Raw genomic sequence first — 27,121 nt, forward strand, 5'->3', positions numbered from 1 at the left:
AACAATAATAAAAGAAAGACATACTCATTTTTAATAATAACAACATAACTTTTATTCTTTTATTTTTAAATACATTTGACAATGCATGCATAACATTTAAGTCACAGATAAATGCAGTATGCTGAATTGCGTCACAGTCAAGCGAAACTGCAAATTATTAAGCTTTGGTTTAATAAAACATATGAACGCATGTAAAAATAAAAGCACTCCCGCCAAATCGTCCCGGCAAAATGCATTGGCTCAACAAGCCTTTGATCATGTGATTCATTAATTGAGGGTTTGGAAAAATTACAGCAACATTGTGCGACAACAAGAATCAACAGCTGAAGCAAAATGCTGGACGGTAGGCAATCTGTATTTCTGTATACGATTAAACTATTCTAAAATAGTCTAGTAATGTATCATATATAAAATAACAATATTGCGAGATGCGCGCCTCAGAATGCCTGAAGCTTTTTGGTATTTACATGCGATTTGTTTTACATTTTTCGTGTTATTTCGTTATCTGAGGGATAAATACGAGGTGCCTATATATGCTGACTTCAAAAATTAGGCTATAAATATTGTCTACATGCAATACATAATGACTAATTTAATATTTAATAGCATGCTCTCTCTGTCACAGCTTGATTAGCAAAACTATATATAGAGGTGATGTTAGAATGAGCCTAAAAAGCAATATATAAGATGCTTATGAAGCTTTCTTTGATTTTCCAGCATTTCTTCTTTACTCCCCATCGTTTCACTCCATCTTCCGCAGAGCATTGCAGAGGATTGAGATCTCACCTGAAAAAAAAAAATAAATAAAAATAAATTAATTTGTGAATTAAATTCAAACGTGCACATATTAACATAGCAAATAAGGCTACAAAAAAAAAAAAAAATTCCTGGTCGAACAACAAAACCTGTGCAAAAGACTTTCTAAAGGGGGGTTACATTTTCTACCTAAACTTAAAAATACAGTTTTATTGCTGTTTATATGTGGTGCTGGTGTTCCTTGCACTTTGCACTTTGAATTTCACTATGGGTGAAGAAAATTAAGTTAAAACTCTGAATTCTGAATTTAAATATAAAATTAAAATTAGTATAAATTATTGTGACAAACTAAATGTTTCGAAACGAATATGTTATGAAATAATGCCATAAAAAGTTGTACAGCTCTGTAAAAAATCTCAACTCATTATATATTTTTTTGTATGGGCTTTTTTGAGTTTTTACTTACTCCCAAAAGTTGAGATAACTTTTTTTATTTTCTCAATTCAAATACATTGGACAAACCAATTGGATAAACACAGTAAATTAAGTTTAGTATATATATATATATATATATATGAAGAGTTCAGATGCAAAAGCCTCTAAGTGCCATCTGAAAATTTCTTCTAGAATGATCATTTTTATCAAGCTCGTATATTTAAGTTCAGTAATTTCACTTAAAAGACAATAGGTCATTTTCATTGCCATTTAAGTGAAATTAATGAACTTAAATATACAAGCTTCATAAAAATGATCATTCTAGAAGAATTTTCAGATGGCACTTAGAGGCTTTTGCATCTGAACTCTTCATATATATATATATATATATATATATATATATATATATATATATATATATATATATATATATATATTTTTTTTTACAGTGAGTGCTGATCTGACCCTTAAACATGCTTTGTGGATGTTAACTAATGTATTCAGTTTGACTTGATACTAAATAGATAATTTTTTACTTTAATTGTACCAGTTAGTTTCTTTGTTACAATTTCTGATAACACATTTTTACAGTGTACTTTAAAAAAAAAAAAGTAGAATCCCCATCCCCAACTCTGCTCATTCTTATTTACATTCAGTACAGAATTTCTACTGAAGATCCTGATTTGACTTAATTCCTTCTTGTCTAATTATGGGGAGGACACAGTTTAAGAGATCCATAATACAGAAGACGCACCACTGATGCTGTCAGCCAGGTCCTTCAGCTGCTGTGCGTTGTCCAGCACCTCAATGCTCTGTGTGTAGGGATTGTAGTGCACAGTGAAAGGTCTGGGAATGGTAGCAGCAAATTTCCTGTAATAAACAAATGCACATAGATAACTGTAAAAAGAACTCTGAGAGAAAGACCGATTTTGTTGATTTAATTGCAGTCACTTTACCTGACTTTTTCTTTGGCGTCCTCGAAACTTTCAGCCACAAAGTAAACTGGCTGGAACTCTGTAATGGGATACTTCTGCAGGCAGGTCTTCTCTGGATCGAAGGGCTGAAGTTTGGGCTTGTCTGTTAAACAGTACTGCAAGACAGTAGAATAACATCTACATTTCAGTCTGATCTCCACTATGGCTATATTTTTGTGCATCTGTGTATCACTCCCCTATACCATTAAAAAAACATTCTCTAAAAGCTCACAGCGATAACCCAGTTTACATTGTTAAGTTAGACCCTATAAGAGCACAGGGCATGAACCAGGAAGAAGTAGAAAGGCACCACATAAGCACCTGCAGTTCGCCATAAGATGAGAGCAGACCTGCACCGTAAGCCTTAACTTCATTCCCTTGCTTGCACAGACCAAATTCCACAGTGAACCAGTAGACCTATAAATAATAATAGTAAAAAACATTTTATAATCATGGAGTCCTCTCGAGAGAGCCAAATGTAACGTGTGGTCTTATAACTTGGCCTCAGTTAAAATGTGGAAAATAATTATTTTTAATCTATACTTACTGTGGCCAGCTTCTCTATGAACTCATCAGGGGCGCCCAGAGAAGCAATTCCGATTTCCTGATCAGACCGAAAACATCACACTTAGATATCATGACACTGATAAAATAAACATTTAAAATATAAAGTATCAAGCAGATATTTTATACGCACCTAATTCTATGGAAGCTTATTTTCGTCACAGAATAAAAATATAAAAATGGAAACTCAGAAGAGTCAGAGTTGTGTAACAAAACAGTTACTATTTACTCTTATATAGAAATATACAATACTGTTGGTCAAGAGTAGGGTGACCATACGTCCTGTTTAACCAAGGAAATTTCTGGCCAGGATTTCGAGATCGCCCAAAATGCCCGGGGATTTGGCTTTTGCTTTCTACAGTCATTATTCATTATGTTTACATTATTACATTATTTGACACTGACAAATACGTGCCAGCTTTGCAGGTCATGCATTCTGCTTCACACGGATCCCGATCGAGACGAAAACACAGGAATTTTGCTAAAACGCAAATCAACCGATCACTTGTTTACCGTGCATGTAAACACTACATTCAGATTCACCAATCGGAATTAATTCAGTCCTATTGAATCAAAAGGTGTGCATGTAAACAAAATAAATGGCAACCAATGCAAAAGCCGAATCCCGGATATTTTGGGCGATCTCGAAATCCCGGCCGGACATGTCCTGGAAAAAGAGGACGTATGGTCACCCTAGTCAAGAGTATGTTACGACATATGTCAGTAGGCTATATAATAAATTCACTTAATAAATTTAGGTCATTGATAATATTGTCAGCAAGTTGTTGTAAAAGATGGAAATAAAAGAGCTGGATCTATTTGCAAGCTGCTTTCTTTAATCAAAATAAAAACAGGGGACACAGAACTACATCTATACACTGACGAGATCTGATAAACACTGAACCAAACACAGGGCTATAAAACACAGGGACATACTAGGGACTAAGGCCCTGTTTTTATGTACATGGTTATTTTGAAAAAATGGAGACATTTCCCTTTGTTTGTGCCCTTCGTTTACACGCAAACGGAGAATTCGCCTCTGAAAACGATTCTATCTAAAAATTTTGGAAAACTTCGTTTGCACGTTTGCATGTAAACTGAGAAAAACTGAGTTTTAGGCAGCTGACGTCACAGTATGCGACAGAACATGCACCTGCGTCAAAAGTGCGACCAGAAAGAGTTGTTGTTGTTGCTATTTTCTGGATTCTGATTGGCTAACGTGAGCTTGAGCTTCTCGTTACACTGCCACCTACAGGTTTGGCATGCTCGTGACGGCGTATATACACGGGTTCGTGTAAACGAACACTTTTCTGAAAACTGACAGGAGTGCACGATGTTACTTTTGAAAACGGAGAGGGTGAAATGCCCGTTTATGAAAATAGCCGGCCACGTGTAAACGTAGCCTAAATTAGATATTTAAAGGAGAACTCCGGTCAATTTTAACATTGAGCTCATTTTTTTGTAAATTTGGAGTGCTGTCAGTACAGAGAACAACGACAAAAATCGGTGTTGCCTACACCGTGTTATCCTCTTTTTAAAATTTGCACCCTGTTGACTTCAATGGGGCAAGTTTTAAACCTGCTTTTAGCCTCTTAACATCCTTGATGTGTCATTACAAGTGCACAGCTAATGTGAGTGATTCCTTCAGAGTGAACACGAGTGAATCTGACTGCAGTAGATGTGAAAAATATGAATAAAAATGAAGTTAATTCGGCCAGCGTTCTGTTTTCGGTCGAAGTCCATAGTAATCGATTGTCGAGTTCACGCGTGTGATCATAGGTAACTAAACATATGCGCGTGAACTCGACAAACGATTACTATGGACTTCGACCGAAAACAGGATGTAAACACAGGTATTTGCGCTGGCCGAATTAACTTCATTTTTATTCACATTTTTCACATCTACTGCAGTCAGATTCACCCGTGTTAACTCTAAAGGAATCACTCACATTGGCTGGGCACTTGTAATGACACATCAAGGATGTTAAGAGGCTAAAAGCAGGTTTAAAACTTGCCCCATTGAAGTCAACAGGGTGCAAATTTTAAAAAGAGGATAACACGTTGTAGGCAACACCGATTTTTGTCGTTGTTCTCTGTACTGACAGCACTCCAAATTTACCAATTTTTTTTTAAATTGACCGGAGTTCTCCTTTAACAAGACACAGGTGTAACACATGAGCGCAAATCAAAAACCATGGCAATTGATGAACAAAGACAAAGGAAACTGAACTGGGAACAGTGCAAAAGTAACTGAAACCAAATCCAGAACAGGCGTAACATTATTATATTATAATATTATATTATATTATTGTACAGTTACATTAAAGCATGTAATGATATCAAACCTGTGAGAACTGGGCAAAACTTGGGTCGGCAAACAGTGGGACATGACCCAGCAGCTCATGACAGATGTCCCTGAGGAAATAAATACATATTTTAGCCACTGTATAATTACCAGTATTTCCTATGATCACTTTTCACATTTATTTCACAGATAGAGATTTGTAACAGCTTCTTGGTATGTATACTCACGGTTCAGGTGTGTACATGGGTTTGGAGTTATGGCGAATGTACTGGGTGGAGTGAAACACTCGGAAGGCGAGACCAGCTAAGAAGTCACGTGAGGAGAGGAGACCGGCCACGGGACGCAGACGGAAACCAGTGGATGCTGAGAAATCAACAAAGGGTGAGATATGTAGGGTACAGTTCAAACTATTTTATTATATTTTACATACTAAATCCTCCTTTTTACATTCCCTTCAAGCCAGCTCTACTGTAAGATGATCTTACACTGCAGGTAGCGTGAGATGTCCTCTAGCTGCGGGATGTTGTCCTCACGGTACCCGCAGTACTTCTCCAGCAGTGGAAAAGCACGGTTGTGTTCACGGCAGGCATGTGTGGGGTACAGAGTCTTCAGCTCTCGAAAAACCATCCCCCACGTGGCCTTCTCTTCAGCCGTGTATTCAACTTGTGGAATAATCTGTCCGCTAACAGAGGAGAGAGAGATGCTTAGCTCATGTTTAGGACACAATGTGTTCAAATACTTTTGTCGGAACTGTATCATGATGAATTCTATTATTTAAAACCTAACAAACTTTTGCTTTGCTTGTATTTTTAAACTAAGATATTTTGTTTTATAATACAAAAACACTTATAATGTTTTATCCATCCCAAAACCCAAAAATGAAAGTTCAAAATGTCTTAGTGTCTTAGTATTTTGTTGTTTTGGACCCTATGACATTGTATAAACACAAGCATCTTTTATGTTCCCCAGAATAAATGAACTAATATATGTTTGGGACAACATGACGGTGAGTAAATAATGTCAATATTCAACAATATTACTGATCTGACTGCACTGACACCATTGTATGAGAACTGAACTGAGCTGGATGATGTTTTCTCCAGATCTGCTGTATAGATATATGAACTAAATGAATAACTAATGATTTGGTAACACTTTACAATAAGGTTCATTAGTTAACGTATTAACTAACATGAACTCACAATGAGCAATACATTTGTTATAGTATTTATTAATCTTTGTTAATGTTAGTTAATACAAATCCAGCTGTTCATTGTTTGTTCATGTTAGTTCACAGTGCATTAACTAATGTTAACAAATACAACCTTTGATATTAATAATGTATTAGTAAATGTTGAAATTAATATTAACTAAGATTAATAAATGCTGTAGAAGTATTGTTCATTCTCAGGTCATGTTAACTAAGGTAGTTAACGAATTTTAACTAATGAACCTATTTTTACAACAGAAATGAATCATTGTTTTGCCAAAACAAACTTTGCTGCATTATTTTCCTGTTATCACTGTAAAGCAGCTTTGAAACAATCTGTATTGTAAAATGCGCTTTATAAATAAAGGTGACTTGACTTAACACGACATGACAGAATTTTCATTTTTGGGTGAACTGTCCCTTTAAGATTCCAAATGCGTGTTGGGTTCCATTGTATTTTTTATATACCAAAACAGCACTAAAACAGGGGTGTAGCTAACTAAACAAACAAACAAGTGTTGTTCACATATTATAGTAGCACAGTTTGTGCTTAATGCAGTGTAATCAGATTTTAGCCTTTAAAATGTTGTAAGTAACTGAAATCAGGGTACGTCAACACACTAAGCATACATGAGCTTGCACGTCTTATCTGTGTGAGAATAAGTTTAGGAGTGATGAGTGGTGTTATTATTGATGGAGCGTGTATGTAAATGTGAGCTTCCTCAGGGGGCGTAGCATTCAACGCTCCTGCCCTTTGTAGTGGCCGTGTGAATAATGCATCTCAATTATGATGACAAAGCTCCCGGCGCTCCGGACTGCGCTGAGACCCTGTAATTTAGCCCTTTTGTTAGGCAGTAGGAGTAATTTTCCATAGAAAGCACAACAAAACAACAGGGAAAGCGACAGAGGTGGGGACAATCCCTGTTGCCTATGGGAAAGTGAGGGAGAGAGAGAAAAGAACGGTGAGGGCAATAGTTACTGTCTGTAGTTGTAGGCAATGTCAGCAAATTCCTTCCTCCTGGCACGGTACACGGGGTCCGTAAAGCCCTGTGAATGAGAGCGACGTTAGGGTGTGTGATCTGGGATCGCAAAGTGGATCTATGGCTAGTTCTGATCTCTCAGTAGCCTTTGACAGTATTACTCAGTCTGATGCAGAAGACTCATTCAAATGAAGCCTTTGTAGAGTGTTTGCTGCTCATGATGAATGCATTTCAGTTTAATGACGGCTAGAAAGGGGCAATTATTTATAATTACAGGGGCTCAATTAAAGCGATGACATCAATTTGAGGGCCCCCGTCCGTTTCCATTAGAATAGAGAGTGATGCAGATCCTGACTGTGGGCTTTTAGCGTCGCATGGACCACGCGTCAACAAAAATACACCCACACACGCATGCGTTTGAAATAAAAATGAAGACGTTCCTCTCACGTCACTTTCGCTCTTTTCTCTGATCATACAGACGGTCACTTCAAAAACAGACAACACACACACACACACACACACACACACACACACACACACACACACACACACACACACACACACACACACACACACACACACACACACACACACACACACACACACACACACACACACACACACACACACACACACACACACACACACACACACACACACACTGTTGTGTTTTCATGTTATATGGGGACTTTCCATAGACATGATGACTTTTATACTGTACAATATGTATCTTTTACACTAACCCCTATCCCTAAACCTACCTATAACAGAAAACTCTGCATTTTTACATTTTCAAAAAACGTCACTCATTGTGATTTATAAGCTGTTTTCCTCATAGGGACCAAAACATTTCCCTACAAGGTCAAGGATTTTGGATATTGCCATCTTTGTGGCATAATGTAGGGTTTACAAGGGTTTACCAGGCCACACACACACACACACACACACACACACACACACACACACACACACACACACACACACACACACACACACACACACACAGTGTCTTACAGGATGGTCTGCATCCAGCTCGGACCCGTAACTGAGAATCTGATTGGCAAAGCGGTCCATGTCCTGGATGACATTGGGGAACCATGGAACTTTAGATGAGAGGGGGAAAAAAGAAGAGTGTTAATTAAAGGAATATTCAATGCGAGTTAAGCTCTATTGATATCACCCTTGTGAAAAAGAAGCACACTTTAGCACATTATAAATAATAATTTAGATGGAAATAATATACTTGTACTTGTAAGTGCGAACTGAATGTAATGTTTTTGGACACTTAATTGCACGCTAATAATTGTAAATTATTAAATTAATTGTAATTTCATCATTCATTACCTATTTTCTTTTAAATATGGTTGAAATGTACTCCTCAATGTAATGACAGGTAAACTAAATGACAATTTACTGTCATTTCTACTGAAACTTGTATGTCATGTATTTAAATATATTTGTTATTACGGTAACACTTTACAATAAGGTTTCATTACTTAACATTAGTTATTAGTAAACATGAACTAATAATGAACTGCACATCTACAGCATTTATTAATGCTAATTTCAACATTTACTAATACATTATTAAAATCAAAACATTAGTTCATGCACTGTGAAGTAACATGAACACACAATGAGCAGCTGTATTTATTAACTAACCTTAACAAATATTAACAAACACAGTAACAAATGTATTGCTCATAGTTAATACATTAACTAATGTTAACAAATAAAACCTTATTGTAAAGTGTTACTGTATCACAGTTGTAATGATGAAATTGCACAGTCCTTTAAAATATATTAACTTTAAATGTAAGATCAAATAACAAACTACAGTTAAAATTATAATCAAGTCATTTACATTTGCTTTAGTATGTTAGTCAACACATCAAAATAAGTGTACTTCTAAGCACACAACAAAAGGTTTTTAAAACTTTGACTTTGTTACAAAGTGCACTTATGTACAGTGGGAGTTTTTCCCCATTAAAATGACATTATCTCCTTTTAAAAATATATTTTCAATACAATTAAGTGCACTTCTTTTCACAAGGGTATAGTAATGCACTTACAATGGAAGTCTATGGGGCAAGGCACTGCACAAGACTCAAAATATTATACATGCTAATGTAAGAAGAGTTGAAATTACTGATTATTCGTAACTATCCCCAAATATTCCCATTGGAATCATGGGAGTAACATTTATCCACCTAGAACACTAGTCGCACTACTAAAAAAGACAATTTAGACACCTTTACACTTAAAATAACACACATTTCTGTATAGATGAAGTTTGAGAAAATTAAGCGGTCTTCCTCTTATAATCCTCCAGGCCCGTTCACACCAAGCACTATAAAGATAACGATAAAGATAACTATATATGCGTCCACACCAACGACCGATAACGGTCTTTTAAGCACGCGCGCGCCCGGATGATCCAGATCCATTTTAAATGCGCGAGACCTTTAAATTAGAATGGATTCTGATTGGCTGTCAGTGTTTTATCGTTCGACAGCTGGAAAAAAATCGTTCTGAAAGTGATCCCAACGATATCGTTCCTCATATCTTTATCGTTATAGTTGTGGTGTGAACTCTGTTATTCTTTAATATGGAGAACGATTTTTTGAATTATATCTTTATCGTTATCTTTATAGTTATCGTCCTTGGTGTGAACGGGCCTTTACTCCCCAAAGACTTTCATTCAAATTCCTGATTTCGGTTTCAATGAGATCTATAGTGTTTCCATTCTATGAGTTTTTATTAAATTGAGATTAATTAACTAAGTTGTGGATATGTGAACTTGCTAATATTGATTGGTCGCTAACATCGGCATGCTAACAGAGATGGATGACACAGTAGTAAACAGAAAGCATTGTGTGGAGAATGAGCCAGTCTAGGCTATGAGGCTAAATCTCGCTCTACAGTAGAGCTGTGTATCGTCTAGATTTATGACAGTTAAACTCTTTGGAGGTCCAGCCATCAGCACATAGTTCAACAGTGAGCCTGAGGCGTTCTGAACAAAAGGCCAACAACTGAAGACCCTGACTGGTTTTCTTCATCGGCCATAAATATTCATAAATGTCCCTGCTCTGTGTTTTCTTATTGTATAGAGGGGGAAATTGTGATGGGTCTGTTGGTCTGTCAGTCTTTGTTTTGAACTTTGACCCCCACCCTGCTGAACTGACTCTTGGAGTGAGACAAGACATTTCAGTCCATCTCTATGAGTCTGTTTGTCCTCAAAAACTAAACTAATGTAATTCTGGAAACAACCATAAGAGAGGCTGAGAGCAAGGGTCTTTGCCATCCATCTGCACAATGACATTTATGTGCGATTACAACATGTGTTCTATTTCTGTTCCTCTTAATCTATACTATCCTATTCTCGCTCCCTCATTTGCTCTCTCGTTGTGTTTCTCTCTGACCTCAAAATGCCTTAACAGCTTCTCTTTTTTTCACATTGGGAGCGATGAGTTATTCTATATACTGTTGCCCTGTGTCTCACCTGTGTCTTTCTGTTTGTTGCGAGACAACTCATGAACTTGGCCACTGATTTGTGTGCGCAGTTTGTCAACAACTTCTTCCATTCCTTTACTGGAGGCTTGATCCACACTGATGAAGAACTCATATTCTTCTTTGTTCTTGCGTGATGGACGGGACTCAATGTGGGTCAGGTTAATTCCTTTCTCCTGCAAAATACAGACAATATGTTTATATATAAATGTTTCATTGTATTAAATAATTTAAAATGATTCAATGTGCTATATTAAAATATATATAAAAATAAATATATATATATATATATATATATATATAATCAAATATTTATTAACTCTAATTTATATTACAATCAAGGGAAGTTTTTTCATATTTACTCCTGTTTTAGGATGTTTGAAAATCTGACAGTTGATTTTCCGTAATTTTTTAGTCACAATCAAATTGTATAGTCTTTCTTCAAACAGAGAATAAACACTAGGTGGCACTCCAAGCTAGTCCATCTAAGGCAAAAACAACTAATTAAAAATGTGTAAGAAGAACCACAAACATGACATGATTAAGAGTGTTTGATAGGCTTCTGTGTGTGGTCTTCTCTTTTCATAATTAACTTGGCATTTAGTAAATGACTGTAATGCATCAGTAACCGCACTGTACTAAACTACGCACACACACACACACACACGCACGCACGCACGCACGCACACACACACACACACACACACAATGTTGGTGCACTCCATGACATTCAGTTTCAATTCTGTACAAACTGTATATTCTATCCCCCTGCACTAACCCCTACCCCTAAACCTACCCATCACAGAAAACTTTCTGCATTTTTACATTTTTAATAGAAAATTGTTTAGTATGTTACTATTTTTAGTAACATGTTTAGTTTTTAGTAACTATGTTTAGTATGTATGTTGGTAGGACTACCAGTGTAATACCCATGTCATTATACAAACTTGTGTCTTCATAAATCATATAAACAAGCACACACACACACACACACACACACACACACACACACACACACACACACACACACACACACACACACACACACACACACACACACACACACACACACACACACACACACACACACACACACACACACACACACACACACACACACACGGGGACATTCCACTGACTTGTTTTATACAAACTGTGTTTTCCATACCCAAACCACAGAAAACTTCTTGCATTTTTAGATTTTCCAAAAAAAAAAAAAAGATCACTTAGTGTGATTTATCAGCTGTTTACCTCATGGGGACCAAAACATTTCTCCACAAGACATTTTGTCCCAATAACAAAGATTTACCAGGAAAAAAAAAACATTTGATAAATTACATCACAAACACACACACACACACACACACACACACACACACACACACACACACACACACACACACACACACACACACACACACACACACACAAACTTGCGCGCGCACACACACACACACACACACACACACACACACACACACACACACACACACACACACACACACGACATACACATTTTGGCAGCAACTGGGACTGACTTGTGCAGCTTTTCTTCAGCCAATAGGAGTGAGGGTGTGTTTGCCCTGTTTCAGCCTAAATGTGTTTGTATTTATGTGTTTTTATGCACACAGAGGGAGGACACTCATTGACGTTTACCATAGGCCCGTAGCGAAGGCGGATGGGGTTTACAATGCCTTGGACCCTCTCTGGTCCTTTTTCATTTAAAATATTTCCCCTCCCTTTCCATGTGGTACTGATTGAGTCCATATGAATCTACATCCTTTACCACTCAAAACACAACACAGCAGAGAATTGGCGCATTATTTTTCTGCATGGTTGGCATTTTTTTTGCAGTGCTGAGGTATTATAACTTTGTCCAGTATGTCAACAGGCTCAGTCAGAACATTTGTTGTATTCGTGCTGTTTTTTGTTTTGTTTTGTTTTTTACATGTATAATGCCACAAAGCCCCTGTTGATATTTGGTCCACATAAAATAGTTGATTATACATGCTAGTCTATTTGTGGTTATTTCTGGTTTGTGTTTTTGTCCTAACAATCTAAAATATAAGGATATTATAATATTAATTAACAGTATAATTGGTATTGTATTAATTAATAATGAATAGGCTTCTGCACAGCATTATATTATTAATTATGAATAAATTGTCCGATATGTTGCTCGAACTGGAAAGTTAATTCGGAAAAATAACTATTATTCACTATAACTATAACCAACCAATCACTCTTTCATAAAGCACCCTTTCCCCTCACAGCAACTTCAATGTGGGCGCAGGAAATTACTTTTACTTATAGGTCAAAAGTGTGCGAAAATTGAGGGTGGAGTAGGGGGTGTTTTAAGGGGGTGGAGTAGGATGGTACAGAAGAACCAATCAGAAGCCACAGGTCAAGCTTTTATCTTTATAGTAGCATTAGGGGGTGCAAGTTTGGCCCATATCCATTATTGACTTGCACGAAAGCACAGAGAATATTCTAGGCTTTCAGGATTCTAGAGTTTCAGGAAAGCACTGCATGTATTGGCATGCAAAATCTTGTGTGCACACACAATAATAATAATACTTTGGACCAACTTACTCTAATTTGTTAATTTTTCTCACATTATATTTTATATTTATATAAATTTTGATTTAACATTAATCATAAATGTTAATTTTCCCAAAGACAAAAACATTCATATAAAGTAAAATGATTAATTATTACAAAGACCACCGTACTTATCCAATTTATTCTCTTCAGACATAAGCCAAAATGTCAGTGTAGGCCAATATATTCATATTTTGGCATTTTACAATTTAATTCCTCTAAATTATCTATAAAGGATTTTCACTTGAGACAAAGCTAAAAAACATTTTGTTCATTTAATTTACTCTACTTGCTATAATAAAGACAACTTCAAAAGACCTTAATGTTTAATTGTGATGTCTTATTAAAATATACTGTATATTGTTGTTTAAAAAAAATTCCAGAACAATGAATAAAAGTCAAGCGAAAAATACTATTTAAAATGTTTTTTTTCTATGTAGAGCATTATTCGCTTTTAAAAAAGAAAACATGCTATAACTAGATTTAGACCACCTATTTAAAAATGCACTTTAAAGAAATTACACAGTTGTTTCAGTTTTTTCATTGTGCTTTCGTAGTTATAATTTCTTTAAATACACTCAGTCAATAAAACCTGCCATCTACTTGGGAATACGCTTCATTGCACGTAGGCAGAAGAAAAGTCAACATGCAAAAACAAAGTATACTGAACTTTGATACAAGTAGGGAAGACTTTGGAGATGATTCAAGGAATCTTGGCATTCTTACAGGACACAGGCACTGTGTGCATGTCCACATGTGTTCGTATGTTGTGATACCTGAATGCAAAGTTTAATTGTTGATTCCTATCAATAAGTGTCTGAGTGTTTATCCTACAAAAAGAAGAAAATAGGAAAAATACCTTTTGAAAAGCTTTTGGACCCCTAAAGGATCTATATTAGAACCTCAAAGGTACACATTGACACCCAGCAGAAGTAACAAGCAGATGTAACCCTTAGGTACTACTTTCTTCTGATTGTGAGTCTGGGTGTAAAATCCTTTCATCTCATCAAAACACAATTCTGCTTGATATTATTGATTTTTCTATGTGCTTGAAAAGTTCGCTGTGGACAGGTCATGTTTGTTCACAATGTCCTTAAGCTTTGTCTCTGCCTATTATTGCTATTATTATTCTCAGAAAAAAGGGACAGGGCTGTCACTGGGGCAGTACCCTATGGTACAAAAACTAAAAGTTACTAATATGTACCTTTGAGGTACTAATATGTATTATTTAGGTAATATTCAGGTAATAATATGTAATATGTATAAACTTAGGGTACTGCCCCAGTAACAGCTCTGTGCCTTTATTTTCTGAACTCATACTAAGGAGTACAGTATATTATACAAAACAAAACTTCAGTGTCAGTTGACTACATCTACATTTCTTTGATCAAAAATACAATACAATACTGATATTGTGCAATAAATAATAATAACTGCTTTCTATTTGAATATATTTTTAATAATTCTGTGATGGTAAAGCTGAATTTTCAGCATCATTACTCCAGTCTTCAGTGTCACATGATCCTTTCAGATCCTTCATTCTGCTCAAGAAAACGTTATACTACACACACTAACATCATTTTAACAATACAAAGCTGGTTGAAAATCTGCAAATTTGTCCTTTAATATGTCATGGTGTTGTGAGGTCAATATTTCCTTGCTGTTTTATGAACTGATGGCGTGTCATAAACTTCTTTAACCCAGCTGAATGTACATAATGTGCACAGTATTGCCTAATACGCCACAAATACGTCCTGTTCAGTGTTTTGCATTTCTGTCCCACTATCATTCCACTGACCTTGACCCTCGTGTTTTGCCTTTAGATAAACGCAAGTGTATATAAGCGAGAGAAAGAGAGAGAGAAAATGGAGAGATTTGTCATATGTGTCAGGATACTAACCTCAAATAGTTTCAGAGCTTTTACAAGAGCGCCAACCTCCTCTTTCAGAGAGAAGATCCAGGACACCACTCCTGATTTGTTTAATGCTTCTTCCAGGTAGGATGAGGTCAGAGAGCCCTGTTAAACAAGCAGATCGAGACACTCACACAGTTGCACTCTTCATCATCAACATACATCAAATGAGTGCCGAACCATGATTTAAAATGACATTTTTTAGGGCTTTGCACTTGTTTTATTTGATCAGCATCCACATTTATTTATTTTGTCCTTGAAAAGAATATTAGTTCATCTTTCCCATAGTGCCAACGGACACAGAATGACCCGTCTCTGCTTGTGTATATATTTTATTTCTTTTTTTTTAAAGATGCATCCGTGTCTGTTACACATTAGCAGCTAAACTACTGATGACTAACTTTCAAGGCACACTCACCTTTCTAAGTAATTGGAAATTAATGTAAAAATAAATGCAAATAATGTTTGCTTCAATGTCAGTAGGTTTGTGTATGTTTATAAGTAGGTGTATAATTATCTTACCATTGCATAATCCTAATGTTGCTTCAAAAGTAGTAGTAGTAGTAGTGTGTGTGTGGGTGTGTGTGTGTGTGTGTGTGTGTGTGTGTGTGTGTGTGTGTGTGTGTGAGAGCAGAAGGACTTTAAAACTCATGACCAAAGTCACACTCACATTCCTGTGAACCCACATTCCTTTGAATCAAAATGTTGATGATTTCATAACTCAAAATTAAACAAACATTAAAGCAATTACTGTATTATTGACTAATGTTTCTGATATTTCATAACTTTCAATCCATAATATTCTTTCAAGTACAATATGCACCTTGAGGCACCAAATTATACCTTAAAATAAAAATAAAACAATGTATTATTGACTTATTTGAGAGCATCAGATTAATATTACTGATTGCTTAAAATATGATCCGTTTTAACACATGTAGTTACTGTTCCACTGGACTTTCAATGGATGCTACACTAAGCTTGCCTTTGTTTTGTGGTCTGGAGAGAAATTTCCAGTCAGGTCTGACAATAATAAGTGAGTTAGACTGTCATTGACAAAATATAGATCCACACAGAATTTACACTTTTACAATTCTAAGCTTCAACCAAGTAAGCATGTCTTTTTTCTTGTTTTGTTTTTCCTCTAATGTTGGGGAAGTGCTATAATAAATACATTATTTAAAATAATACAGCAACATAATCATAATAATAGTCTAGAATATATAAAAATAGAAAGTTGTTCACCTTTCTCTCCGGTTCCCCGTTCATGTGCTTGAGACCTGCGTCCATTCTTGCTTCAGTCCTCAGGTGGTGTTGATTTGTTGGATGCTTCTGTAAACTTTGTACAACCCATCCAAAACTCCATCGATTTAAAAGTACCACGTGACACCACACCCCCTGAACGGCCCGTGTGCCTGTCACGCGACGAGTTGCCCATAAACCGCGGGGATGTTTGGAGAATATCCAGTGGGAACGACTTTTCAGGGGGAGTTTTGGATGAGGATGAAGTTCAAAGTCAGCATTTCGTAACGATTACTTTGCCCTTTTGCTTCTCTTCTTGCTGTAATAAGTGTATTACATAATTGATTTAATAATTAATAAAATTAGAAGGGATTGAGTTTTCAAGATTGGAAAAACTGACGCAGCATCCCGTTATAAATGATAAAAAACTATCTGTAGGCTACATTGGTGTTCTGTTTATGACCACGAGATGGCGCCAAGTTAATTGAGTCCAGCAGGTGAAGGAACGTGTTTATCCAATACGAGAAAGACACTGATTTTAGGGATGTCTACTTAATAAGAGGATTTATTGCATATAAGTTATATAGCACCGTCAATTATGTAAAATACTTTCTAAAACCAACACTAATGTCTTGGTTATATATTTATAATGTAGCTAGTAGCTACTTGTCATGTTTTGTCGACGTATCGCATAGGCCTAACGTTACTAGTCCTACTGTTGGATACATCCTCGTGTCGTGTCTGTTTGATGTCAGGTAAAATACACTTCTAACTTACTAATAATGTAAATTTTGTGGTTATCGAAATGCTTTCCAAACACTAGAGAAATATATAGGTCTAACTTACTTGTAAGTTAAAAAAGAATATGGCATGCCGTTTATAGTTTATACCTAACCCCCACCCATCAATCTTTTCATTTGTCTTATTGATACCTGTCTGTCTGCCACACACACACACACACACACACACACACACACACACACACACACACACACACACACACACACACACGTACGTATCTGGTTTGCTATCTTTGTGGGGACTCTCCATAGACGTAATGTTTTTTTTATACTGTACAAACTGTATATTCTATTCTAACTGTATTTTATATACTCCTAAACATACCCATCACAGAAAACTTTTTACATTTAAAAAAAAAAACTCATTCTGTATGATTTATAAGCTTGTTTTCTCATGGTGTCAAAAGGCATTTATTTGTCATTTGCACAGTTAACACTGGGGAAAAGTGGGCATTGAAATGCTTTGACATTAACTGGACCATACAACACACACACACACACACACACACACACACACACACACACACACACACACACACACACACACAGAGAGAGAGAGTAGTGTGTGTACACAGTACACACAGTAGACTTCACCAGTAGATGGCAGTAGGTGTCTGTACCATTTACCAGCCATTATGTTAACTCCACTGTTCAATATAAAGAAGGCTAATAGCCTATATATTGTACATGGGCGCACCATTTAAATAGCTAAAGATAATTAGACCTAGACTAAATGTACAAAAATCGTACCAATACAATCAGTCCAATACAAAAACACTATTAATTTCATCAGCCTACTACCTCAGAAATTGATGTTAGAATAACATGTGATGACTGAATAGGATATGGGAATATTGCATTAGCTATATTTACACAGGAGATGTAGGACCATGACCAAACTACCTGATCTATTTAGTGCTGAAGTCCTCAGAAATTACACAACAGCAGGCAAAGACTCTTCTTGAATGAACATCTGGACACAGTTATTACCCTTCAACACCTGCAGATGTTTTCAGGTAGGGTAAGTTTAGCATACAGTGTCCCTCACTCTGTATAGAAATGTTATCACAAAAACACATCAAGGTATGGTGGTAGTTAATGCACATATTCAAGCTAAGTGAAATGAATGAATGGCTGATATGACCAAAACATCTGGCCTTTGTCTTATATTGTTAAGGGGAGTTAAAAGTTTGTTTACTTCAAGGGGCCTACATAGAAAACATGCTTTTAAAAAGAAAAATGCCACTTTGCTGCAATTATGCATTTTTACATAAAAATGTAGTAAAAGTTGCTGCCTTAAATTTTTAAGTACAATCAACTTGGATGTTTAGGTCATTTCAACTTGAATTACATTCAACTTATTTTGATGAGTTAAAGCAATTTAAAAACATGTTGTCATTACTTATTTACCATATAATTGTTTACAGTGTACATATAAGATGAATACTGGTAAGGTTTCTGATCACTTTCTGATCATTTTCGCAGTTGTTTTAGAGTATGATACCAAATAATTTAGCCCCCAAAACCCTTAAAATCAAACGTTGTTTGTGGTTCCATGAAGAACCTTAAACATCCATATATCATTCCATTTTACAAACCGTTCTTTATAGTGGAAACAAAAGGATCTTTAGATAATTCAAATCTGTTCTGTTCATTTAAAGGTTCTTTGAGGAACCCAAAATGTTCATGCAAAAACTCCCTTTTTGCTCCAAATAACTGTTCATAAACTTGTAGATCCTCTATACTGTGACAGTGTGTTTTATAGGATTAGCTTATGTACGTATGTGCAGTAAACATCGTGTTGCCTACATTATACTGTCTCTGCATGACTGCAGTGTATCGCGCGCTGCAGACTTTCATGCGCGTGCACATGGGTGTGAAGCACGCGCGCGCATTTAACAAGGAATCATCGGTGTTCGGTTCTTTCACGAATATGATATGACCGTTTCATTTACTTCAACATGCTCTCATCCAGAAATAGCAGCGCATAAACGCCACGCATCTGCTCCAAATAGCAGCAATGAATAGTCATTGAAGCGATAAAAACAACAATTACAACTTTACAATGTAGTTTTAACAGCTTACAAATTGAAATATAATCCTGCATATCAAACCCGGGGATATAGGAGAAAACAAATGGCTTTGTATGGAGTTGTTTTGTTTTTATTATTTTACAGCATTTCTCCGAGTGCAGAGGTGTTTCAATAGAAGTTCAGACGCCCAGATGTCATATTAATTATTACACCCGGGAATGACTGGAACCTTCCCTGAGCCTAGAGTATCATGAAAGAAAGAGGGGCTTACAAAACGCTAATTGGACTCTGCAAATGCACTGACAGAGCATGGTGGATATGTTTCAGAGAGTCCCAGCCGGAGTGAATAGAACCCACGCTTCTTTTCTAAACGCCCTTGCTGCTCTAAAAAAGGAGAAGGGGGGGAAAAAGAGAGAGGGAGAGAAAAGAAAGTTGGAGGGGGCTGGGTGCTTGAATGCTGGCCTGATCTTGAATGCCTCAGCCAACTAAGAGAAATTACACAATTTATTGCACCCCCTCCCTCTCCACTCCACATGCATCGCGCGCGCACACAACACCGGCGCAGGCAAAGTCATTCAAACAAAGTTGGTTGAAAGTAATGTGCCATTATCATGCTATGAATGAAGCGAAATTAATCGAGAGATATAATGCAAGTAAATAGAGTGAATAAATTGTCGGGAGCTTTTCTTAACGCGCGTCCTCAAAATAACCCATTCGTTCCGCCTTTCCAACTGTGATGATTTCTTATAATGACTGGCCAAATTCATCTTGCTCTGATTCCCTAAAGATTCTCTCTCTATATATGGAGCAATATTATGTGGCTGTAACGCGTTAACAATGTAACCGTTACCGTGACAGGCGTGAATTCATAACTAAACTATACATTTGAGTCCAGTGAAAGCAAAGTGCTTTGAATGAAGTTTGTTCGCCTCTGAATGGATGTGAACAAGTGGGTCTTATTCTCAACAGCAGTTACAAATTGTTTACTATCATACGCCCAAAAATGTTGAAAGTAAATGTTCTTGATTTCAAACACCTTGAAACCATCTGTCCTCCAAACTACATTTGCTATTTTTCCCGTAAATGTCAGGGCAAGTTGTCAAATATGTTTGAAATGTTAATTTGTTATCATTGATGCCAGTAGCTAGGCTATTTGATGGCCAAAACAATAGTTTGATAGTTTTCTCTCCTTATAGGCCAAATTTTCTATGAATTGTTTTGTTTCTAAACTATTTTTCCTGATAGGTAATGACAGGTTATATTCAGCCATTATCATAAAAGCCTAAAATTTGAACAAATTCATGAACCTTCGAGTGTATATTTAGCTGTAAATACACTACAGTCCATCGTCTCCGTAAACATGCTCGATTATTTTTTTCTCAAGCTTTGTCCGTGTTTTAACATTATTAATCGCCAGTTTAATGACGCGTTTCTCAATTAAGCGCCATCATGAAAAATCGAAATGCGCTCTTGTTTAATTTTACAAGGTCACGGGGTGCCTTCATTGCAGCTCGAAGTTAAGTGTGTGCGTGTGTTTGTTCCCCGAGAAACACTTGTCATAACCGAAAAACACCTCTAGTCATTCTTTACGAGAAGTTGTTTACTCAGTGGCAGGAGCGGCACGCGCCTGGCGTACGCAAAGCAAGCGCATCTCAGGGGGCGTGGTCAGGAGAACGCGCGGCGGGCCGTCGGCGTATTGAAAAGGCCGCGCTGTTTCCATCTCCTAACTCAGAACAGGTCGAGAGTCCGGAGCACCCCTGCCCATTGAAGCCACACGTGAACGCCACGAGCAAGACGCACGGCCACTGGGCAGTCCAAAGAAACTTTTGTGCTTTCCCTCGCTCTTTTTTCCCATCCGCGAAATGGACATCACTGCCAAGATGGAAATAAGCGTAAACCAGCAGCAGTTCATGGCACCTGCCTGCTTTTTTGCCTCGCAGAGCATCCAACTCAGTCCGACCGACAGCCAGTGCAGCAACAAGTCCGCATCAAAGCAGGCGAAGAGGCAGCGCTCGTCCTCCCCGGAGCTGCTCCGGTGCAAAAGGAGGCTCAACTTCGCCGGCTTCGGGTACAGCTTGCCGCAGCAGCAGCCGCACGCGGTGGCCAGGCGGAACGAGAGAGAACGCAACCGGGTAAAGCTGGTGAACAACGGCTTTGCTACTCTTCGCGAACACGTTCCCAACGGAGCGGCGAACAAGAAGATGAGCAAAGTGGAGACGCTGCGCTCGGCTGTGGAGTACATCCGCGCGCTCCAGCAGCTCCTGGACGAGCATGACGCGGTGAGCGCGGCGTTCCAGTCGGGCGTCCTGTCACCCACCATCTCCCAGAACTACACGAATGACATGAACTCTATGGCCGGTTCTCCCGTGTCCTCTTACTCTTCAGATGAGGGCTCCTACGACCCTCTGAGTCCAGAAGAACAAGAGCTCCTGGACTTCACCAACTGGTTTTGAACGTTCGTGAAAGGTTCGTATGAATCAAAACATCATTTTTGCAGCTCTTGCTGCGCTTTTACTATTTTGTTGTTCATGCAAGATATTCACCATGACATGTTCTCTTTCTAGGAAACGCATAAAAATCGCAGCACTCACTTGGGAGGAACTCGGATGTCCTCCAAGAACACAGCACTGCGTTTGCGCTGCAGTCCGGTTCGGATAGACTCGAATCCACACCCAGAGATGGCCCATGCATACCGGCAAACCACGGATCCCGAGTGTCAAAGAGCCAAAGGACTAAAAGGGAAGAGCGGGAGACCAGTCCTTCCAGCGCATTCGCCCAAGAAATCTATTTTAAAATGACTTTCCACGACACTGTGGAAATATAAACAACAATAAGCAAACGTTGTTCTTTACCTATGCTAATGTAATCAAAGAAGGTTTGCCTTGATAGACCCCCTTCACAACTCTAATATGCTTCCAACTTGGCGAATTTTATTATATGAAGTTCTATTTGTATAAAATGTTTTTTTTTAAATATATTAAGCTATTTTTGTATGTAAGAGATTTATAGATGTTTTTGTACACATTCATTTTAATATGTATATATTTTTGATCTATAGCTTGCCGTAAATTGCTCATTACCTCTCGCTTATTCAGACTTATAGTCTCAAATGCATCGCAGCTGGCAATTCCCTTTACGGTTGTGGGGGTCTTAGAGGAGTGTAATACTCAAGAGTTTAAATTTCAACACCAACGTGTCTTATTTAATAGGAATTATAATTGCAATTGTAATATGACTCGAAGTGATCAAAGGTTATGCAGCTATTGTCCAAACGGAGGTGTTTTGTGTCTCCACACTGTTCCACTTTGCCTTTACAATGCTGGGGTTTGCATCTTTCAGAAAATAAGAATATGCCTTATCTCCATATTTTCTACAGTTTAGTCTCATAATAAAAGTTTCTAAAAGAAAAATGTTTTCTTGAGTTTGCTTGTGTACTGCAACCTATTATCTTGTTGATTACTGAAAGCAATTTTATAAGAACGCAATCAAGTGTCAAGTGTAGATTTTCGTTGCACATTTTCTTTTTTATGGGCAACAAAAGTGATAAGCCTGCTAAGCCTCGGCAGTCTGCCTGTTGTCAGGCAGGAGGAGACGTGACCAGCATACTGGACCGTTTCACAGACTGCATGCGCTCATAATGAATGCCAATTTGGAGAAGACAGCACTTTTGGAAAATAAACATATTGTTGGCTCACCCTACTAACACTTTTGTGGGTGAGAATGGCAGAGAGAGCATACAGGAACAAGTACTCTCATGAGAGTGTGTAAACATAAGATGGCTATTTGCTTTAATTATTGTTAATAATGATAAAAACAGTGTTTTACTTAAAACGAGGGAATACGATTGTTAAAATACTGAGAAATATATTCGACTTTAGTGGACGCACATGGCATGATGGTTCTTAATATATTTTTTATATAATAAAATATTTCTTAAGAAAAAAGTATTTATATATATTATGGTTTTCGTATTTTCCCTAAAATTATCAGCCTTTTAATATTTTTCTTTTTCTTTCTTTTAGTTTACAGTGTGGACAGTTACACCACCTAGGGCATTTTAACTCTTGGCGCATCAAAAATATCAAAATAACTTTTCATTCAGAAATTGTGAAAATGTTATTCATATTCAAGTCATTTTCTATTGCAAATCTCCTAAAACACGAGCGTGACGTCACTGACCCAAAATACAAACGTATTTAGTAAAACACGTTTGTTAAGTTTACACATAAATAACTCGCAGTCGTGAAGTTTAAAAAACAGTCGTGGAGTCTGACAGGTAAAGTGTGTGTGCGCGCGGGGCGGGCGCGTGCCTGCTGTAATGAATTGCAAGGCTCTGTTCGCGTGTGTGGCGCTCGAGTGGAGTCGGCTGAAGGCGCGTGTGCCTTTCTGACAACAGCGCGCGACACGCACTCAACAACTGCCCCTTTAAAAACACGGCGTCTGGAAGCGAGTGCTGTAGGCTATACAAGATCGAGGCAGGTGTTGAAGAAGAAAAAAAGCATGTCCCAGACGAAAGTAGCGCAAGCATTGTTTAGGGTAGGCCTGAGACGAAGTAGCCTACCCCAGCTTATCAATCAGCCAAAGTTTTACTCTTATCTTAGATTCAAAACAATGTTCTTATTTGTAATTAGCTCGACCAGACAGGTTCGTAGCTAGTGGGCTGAAGTTGGGAATAAACTCTCATGGCAATTCGTATCTATTTTACATTTTGGCGTATTGGCTAATTCGTATAAAACCGTATCTCGTTCTTACGTTTTCGTACGATCCACTTAGGGTGGACCTTCATGCTTACATAGTTTTCTTTCTAAAAAATCGTACTATTCCGTACGATTCACTTTAGATTGATATGGAACTGTCACATCGTAAAATAGTTATATGTTTTGTCATGAGATATGTCCAGAGAAGTCACAAATGTATTTACATTTTGTTTTAAAACAGACCAAGTTAGTTGTCCCAGAATTCCCTGCGACTGTGACCCTACTTCTATGACATGTTAAACCACCATCCAAAATGGATGGGTCTGAACTGTCAAGTCTAGCTTGGGAAATCAATTTTTGCACTTTATCCATCAGTCGCTTGACCGAGCATCGTCTTATTGCAGCGTACTGGACCCATTTGTCAGTTACATTTCAATAGATAGAGCTTCATACCTATCTGGTGTGAAATTAATTTGGGGAAGAGAGGCAATTCTTTTTTTCCCCTTTGAGTCCTTAAAAAATCAATGAATCAGGATCTCTGAGATCGATGAAACACATTTTCCACTTGATTTTCTGGCTTCTTGTGTCTGTCGCTGAAAGATAAGCCGGGAAAACATAATAAATGATGGCTTCCATCCAATAAGTTTGTTCAAGGACATTGTTTTATTAAGAGACATTGCAGAAATCATTACTAACTGTTGGTTTAGTTTACTTAATAGTGGCTGCCTTAAATGTTTAAGTACAATCAACTTGGATGTTTCAGTGATTAAGTCATTAAGTAAACTTAAATCACATTAAACTGACTTTAAAGGAGAACTCCGGTCAATTTTAACATTGAGCTCATTTTTTTGTACATTTGGAGTGCTGTCAATACAGAGAACAACGACAAAAATCAGTGTTGCCTACACCGAGTTATTCTATTTTTAAAATTTGCACCCTGTTGACTTCAATTGGGCAAGTACTAAACCTGCTTTTAGCCTCTTAACATCCTTGATGTGTCATTACAAGTGCACAGAAAATGTGAGTGATTCCTTCTGAGTGAACACGAGTGAATCTGACTGCAGTAGATGTGAAAGAAATGTATAAAAATGATGTTATTTCAGCCAGCGCAAATACCTTTGTTTACATCCTGTTTTCGGGTGAAGTCCAAAGTAGTCGATTGCCGAGTTCACGCGCGTGATCATAGGTACTAAACCTATGCGCGTGAACTCGGCAATCGACTACTTTGGACTTCACCCGAAAACAGGATGTAAACAAAGGTATTTGCGCTGGCTTAAATAACATCATTTTTATACATTTCTTTCACATCTACTGCAGTCAGATCCAAACGTGTTCACTCAGAAGGAATCACTCACATTTTCTGTGCACTTGTAATGACACATCAAGGATGTTAAGAGGCTAAAAGCAGGTTTAGTACTTGCCCTATTGAAGTCAACAGGGTGCAAATTTTAAAAATAGAATAACTCGGTGTAGGCAACACCGATTTTTGTCGTTGTTCTCTGTATTGACAGCACTCCAAATGTACAAAAAAATGAGCTCAATGTTAAAATTGACCGGAGTTCTCCTTTAAAAAAATGAATTGTGTATAACATAAAAAGTTTAAAATTGCAGAGCTTATTTCCATGAGTTAAAGCAATGTAAAAACACATGTTAACATTTACTGAATAATTGTTGGTTTGCTGGAGTAAAGCTGCAAAATAATCTAAATTTGTTTAGTTTCCCCCCCCCACAACTAAACACACACAGAAAGCAATGGAAATGTCTTGCTTAAACTTTTCAGTTCACCTGTTGTGAATGCGCTTTGTGTCTAACCTGAAAATTCAAACCACCAATTCCCTTTACAAACTATTCATGCTCAATCTGAACTGTGTCCAAGGGAACGGTAGCAAGCAACACAGTGTGTGTAGTTGTGCGCACAGCCCATTGGAGCCTGTCCGCGTGTCCATCCCTTTGTGGCAGAATGTTGCCTCCTCATTATGCCATGCCTGAATAGAACGGGAGCGGCAGCATGTAACCCACACTGATTAGTGATCCGGGCCCCTCTGATGTTCTCCCTGTTGAAATTCATGGGGACTTCTTGTTATCACTCCTCTCCAGCCTCCTTTCATTCTCTTTGAAAGTGCTGCCATCCTTGCCTCTCAACTTCTTCAACAGACTTTGTAAATCTAAAGACGCAGACTGTTAGACAGCACTCACTTCCTCATGAGTGCCCAGAGAGCTTTTCACAACTGTCCAATCTCAAACAGAGGACTGCGGTCATTTCTTTAGGCTAAATGAGACCGGTCGTTCTCAGTTTTTCTCGCTACCTCGATCCTTTTCAGTTTTTCCCCCTCTCTCCCCTTTCTTATACAAATGCTCACTTTTGTTATGTCTGAATGTGACGGTGCTCTCCATGCTTGTCAAAGCTCTTCTGTCCTCTTTCCCCATGAGTCCTAGTTATGGTGAGTGATTATCAGTGATGATAGGATGTTTGACGACCATGTTTGCACAAACTTTTCGCTCTCTGTACACCAAATTGTGAATTACATTTAATAAAGCCTCTTGCCTGCATGAAATATGAACTGCTCGACTGAGGCCCTGAAGAGTGCAGAGCAAACAGTGTTTCAGTACCACAGACAGCACTCCTCTATGTTCAGCATTGACGACTCTGGCCACTGATGCAGTCTTTTGCAGTAAATGAAATCCATGGCCTGTTTTTCATGAAACAGAGTGAAGTTTTTTCATTTTGACAACACATTCAGTCAGTGTTAACCTTTTTTTTTTTTTTTTGGAGAGTTATTGACATGGATGATGAAAGAATAATTAACAAAGCATTGTTGTTGGTCACTTTTATTGATGCAGGTTAAAAGACACTTAAACAATCATTTTGATCAGAACTTGTTTCCGTATTTATTACTTCTGTACTAAGTGCTGATTTTTAGCAGCGGAACACTATAACAAATTTGATTACTCTTAATTGTTTCTTCTTCACCAGTTGCCCTACCTGTATTCACTTTATATAATATAATATAATATAATATAATATAATATAATATAATATAATATAATATAATATAATATAATATAATATAATATAATATAATATAATATAATATAAAGAAA

At 37.4% G+C, this 27,121-nt stretch overlaps 2 protein-coding genes across 2 annotated transcripts; one reads left to right on the plus strand and one right to left on the minus strand.

The window, feature by feature from the left end:
* Nucleotides 1–32: 32 nt before the first annotated feature.
* On the minus strand, nucleotides 33–16,602 carry pah (phenylalanine hydroxylase). The gene is made up of 13 exons (XM_081362720.1): nucleotides 16,493–16,602; nucleotides 15,236–15,352; nucleotides 10,727–10,910; nucleotides 8,239–8,327; nucleotides 7,224–7,291; nucleotides 5,520–5,716; nucleotides 5,262–5,397; nucleotides 5,075–5,144; nucleotides 2,713–2,769; nucleotides 2,487–2,582; nucleotides 2,148–2,281; nucleotides 1,946–2,061; nucleotides 33–786 (listed from the first exon to the last, which is right to left on the minus strand). The coding sequence occupies exons 1-13, from the start codon at nucleotides 16,535–16,537 to the stop codon at nucleotides 743–745; spliced, it is 1,353 nt and encodes a 450-aa protein (XP_081218846.1). The 5' UTR covers nucleotides 16,538–16,602; the 3' UTR covers nucleotides 33–742.
* Nucleotides 16,603–20,930: 4,328 nt separating this feature from the next.
* ascl1a (achaete-scute family bHLH transcription factor 1a) lies at nucleotides 20,931–22,722 on the plus strand. Its single transcript, XM_081362721.1, has 2 exons — nucleotides 20,931–21,788; nucleotides 21,887–22,722. The coding sequence occupies exon 1, from the start codon at nucleotides 21,185–21,187 to the stop codon at nucleotides 21,773–21,775; it is 591 nt and encodes a 196-aa protein (XP_081218847.1). The 5' UTR covers nucleotides 20,931–21,184; the 3' UTR covers nucleotides 21,776–21,788; nucleotides 21,887–22,722.
* Nucleotides 22,723–27,121: the final 4,399 nt, after the last annotated feature.

Source organism: Scardinius erythrophthalmus, assembly GCF_964197995.2.
Source record: "Scardinius erythrophthalmus genome assembly, chromosome: 4".
Classification (NCBI taxonomy): Eukaryota; Metazoa; Chordata; class Actinopteri; order Cypriniformes; family Leuciscidae; genus Scardinius; species Scardinius erythrophthalmus.

What these genes read in the sequence shown, in the direction of transcription:
- ascl1a (XM_081362721.1), top strand. Translation starts at nt 21,185, where the DNA reads ATGGACATCACTGCCAAGATGGAAATAAGCGTAAACCAGCAGCAGTTC.
- pah (XM_081362720.1), bottom strand. Translation starts at nt 16,537, where the DNA reads ATGGACGCAGGTCTCAAGCACATGAACGGGGAACCGGAGAGAAAG. An exon ending in AGCTGGATGCAGACCATCCT is followed by an intron (nt 7,292 to 8,238) that starts GTAAGACACTGT and finishes TCTCATTCACAG; the next exon opens with GGCTTTACGGACCCCGTGTA. An exon ending in GTTTTGCCCAGTTCTCACAG is followed by an intron (nt 2,770 to 5,074) that starts GTTTGATATCAT and finishes CGGTCTGATCAG; the next exon opens with GAAATCGGAATTGCTTCTCT.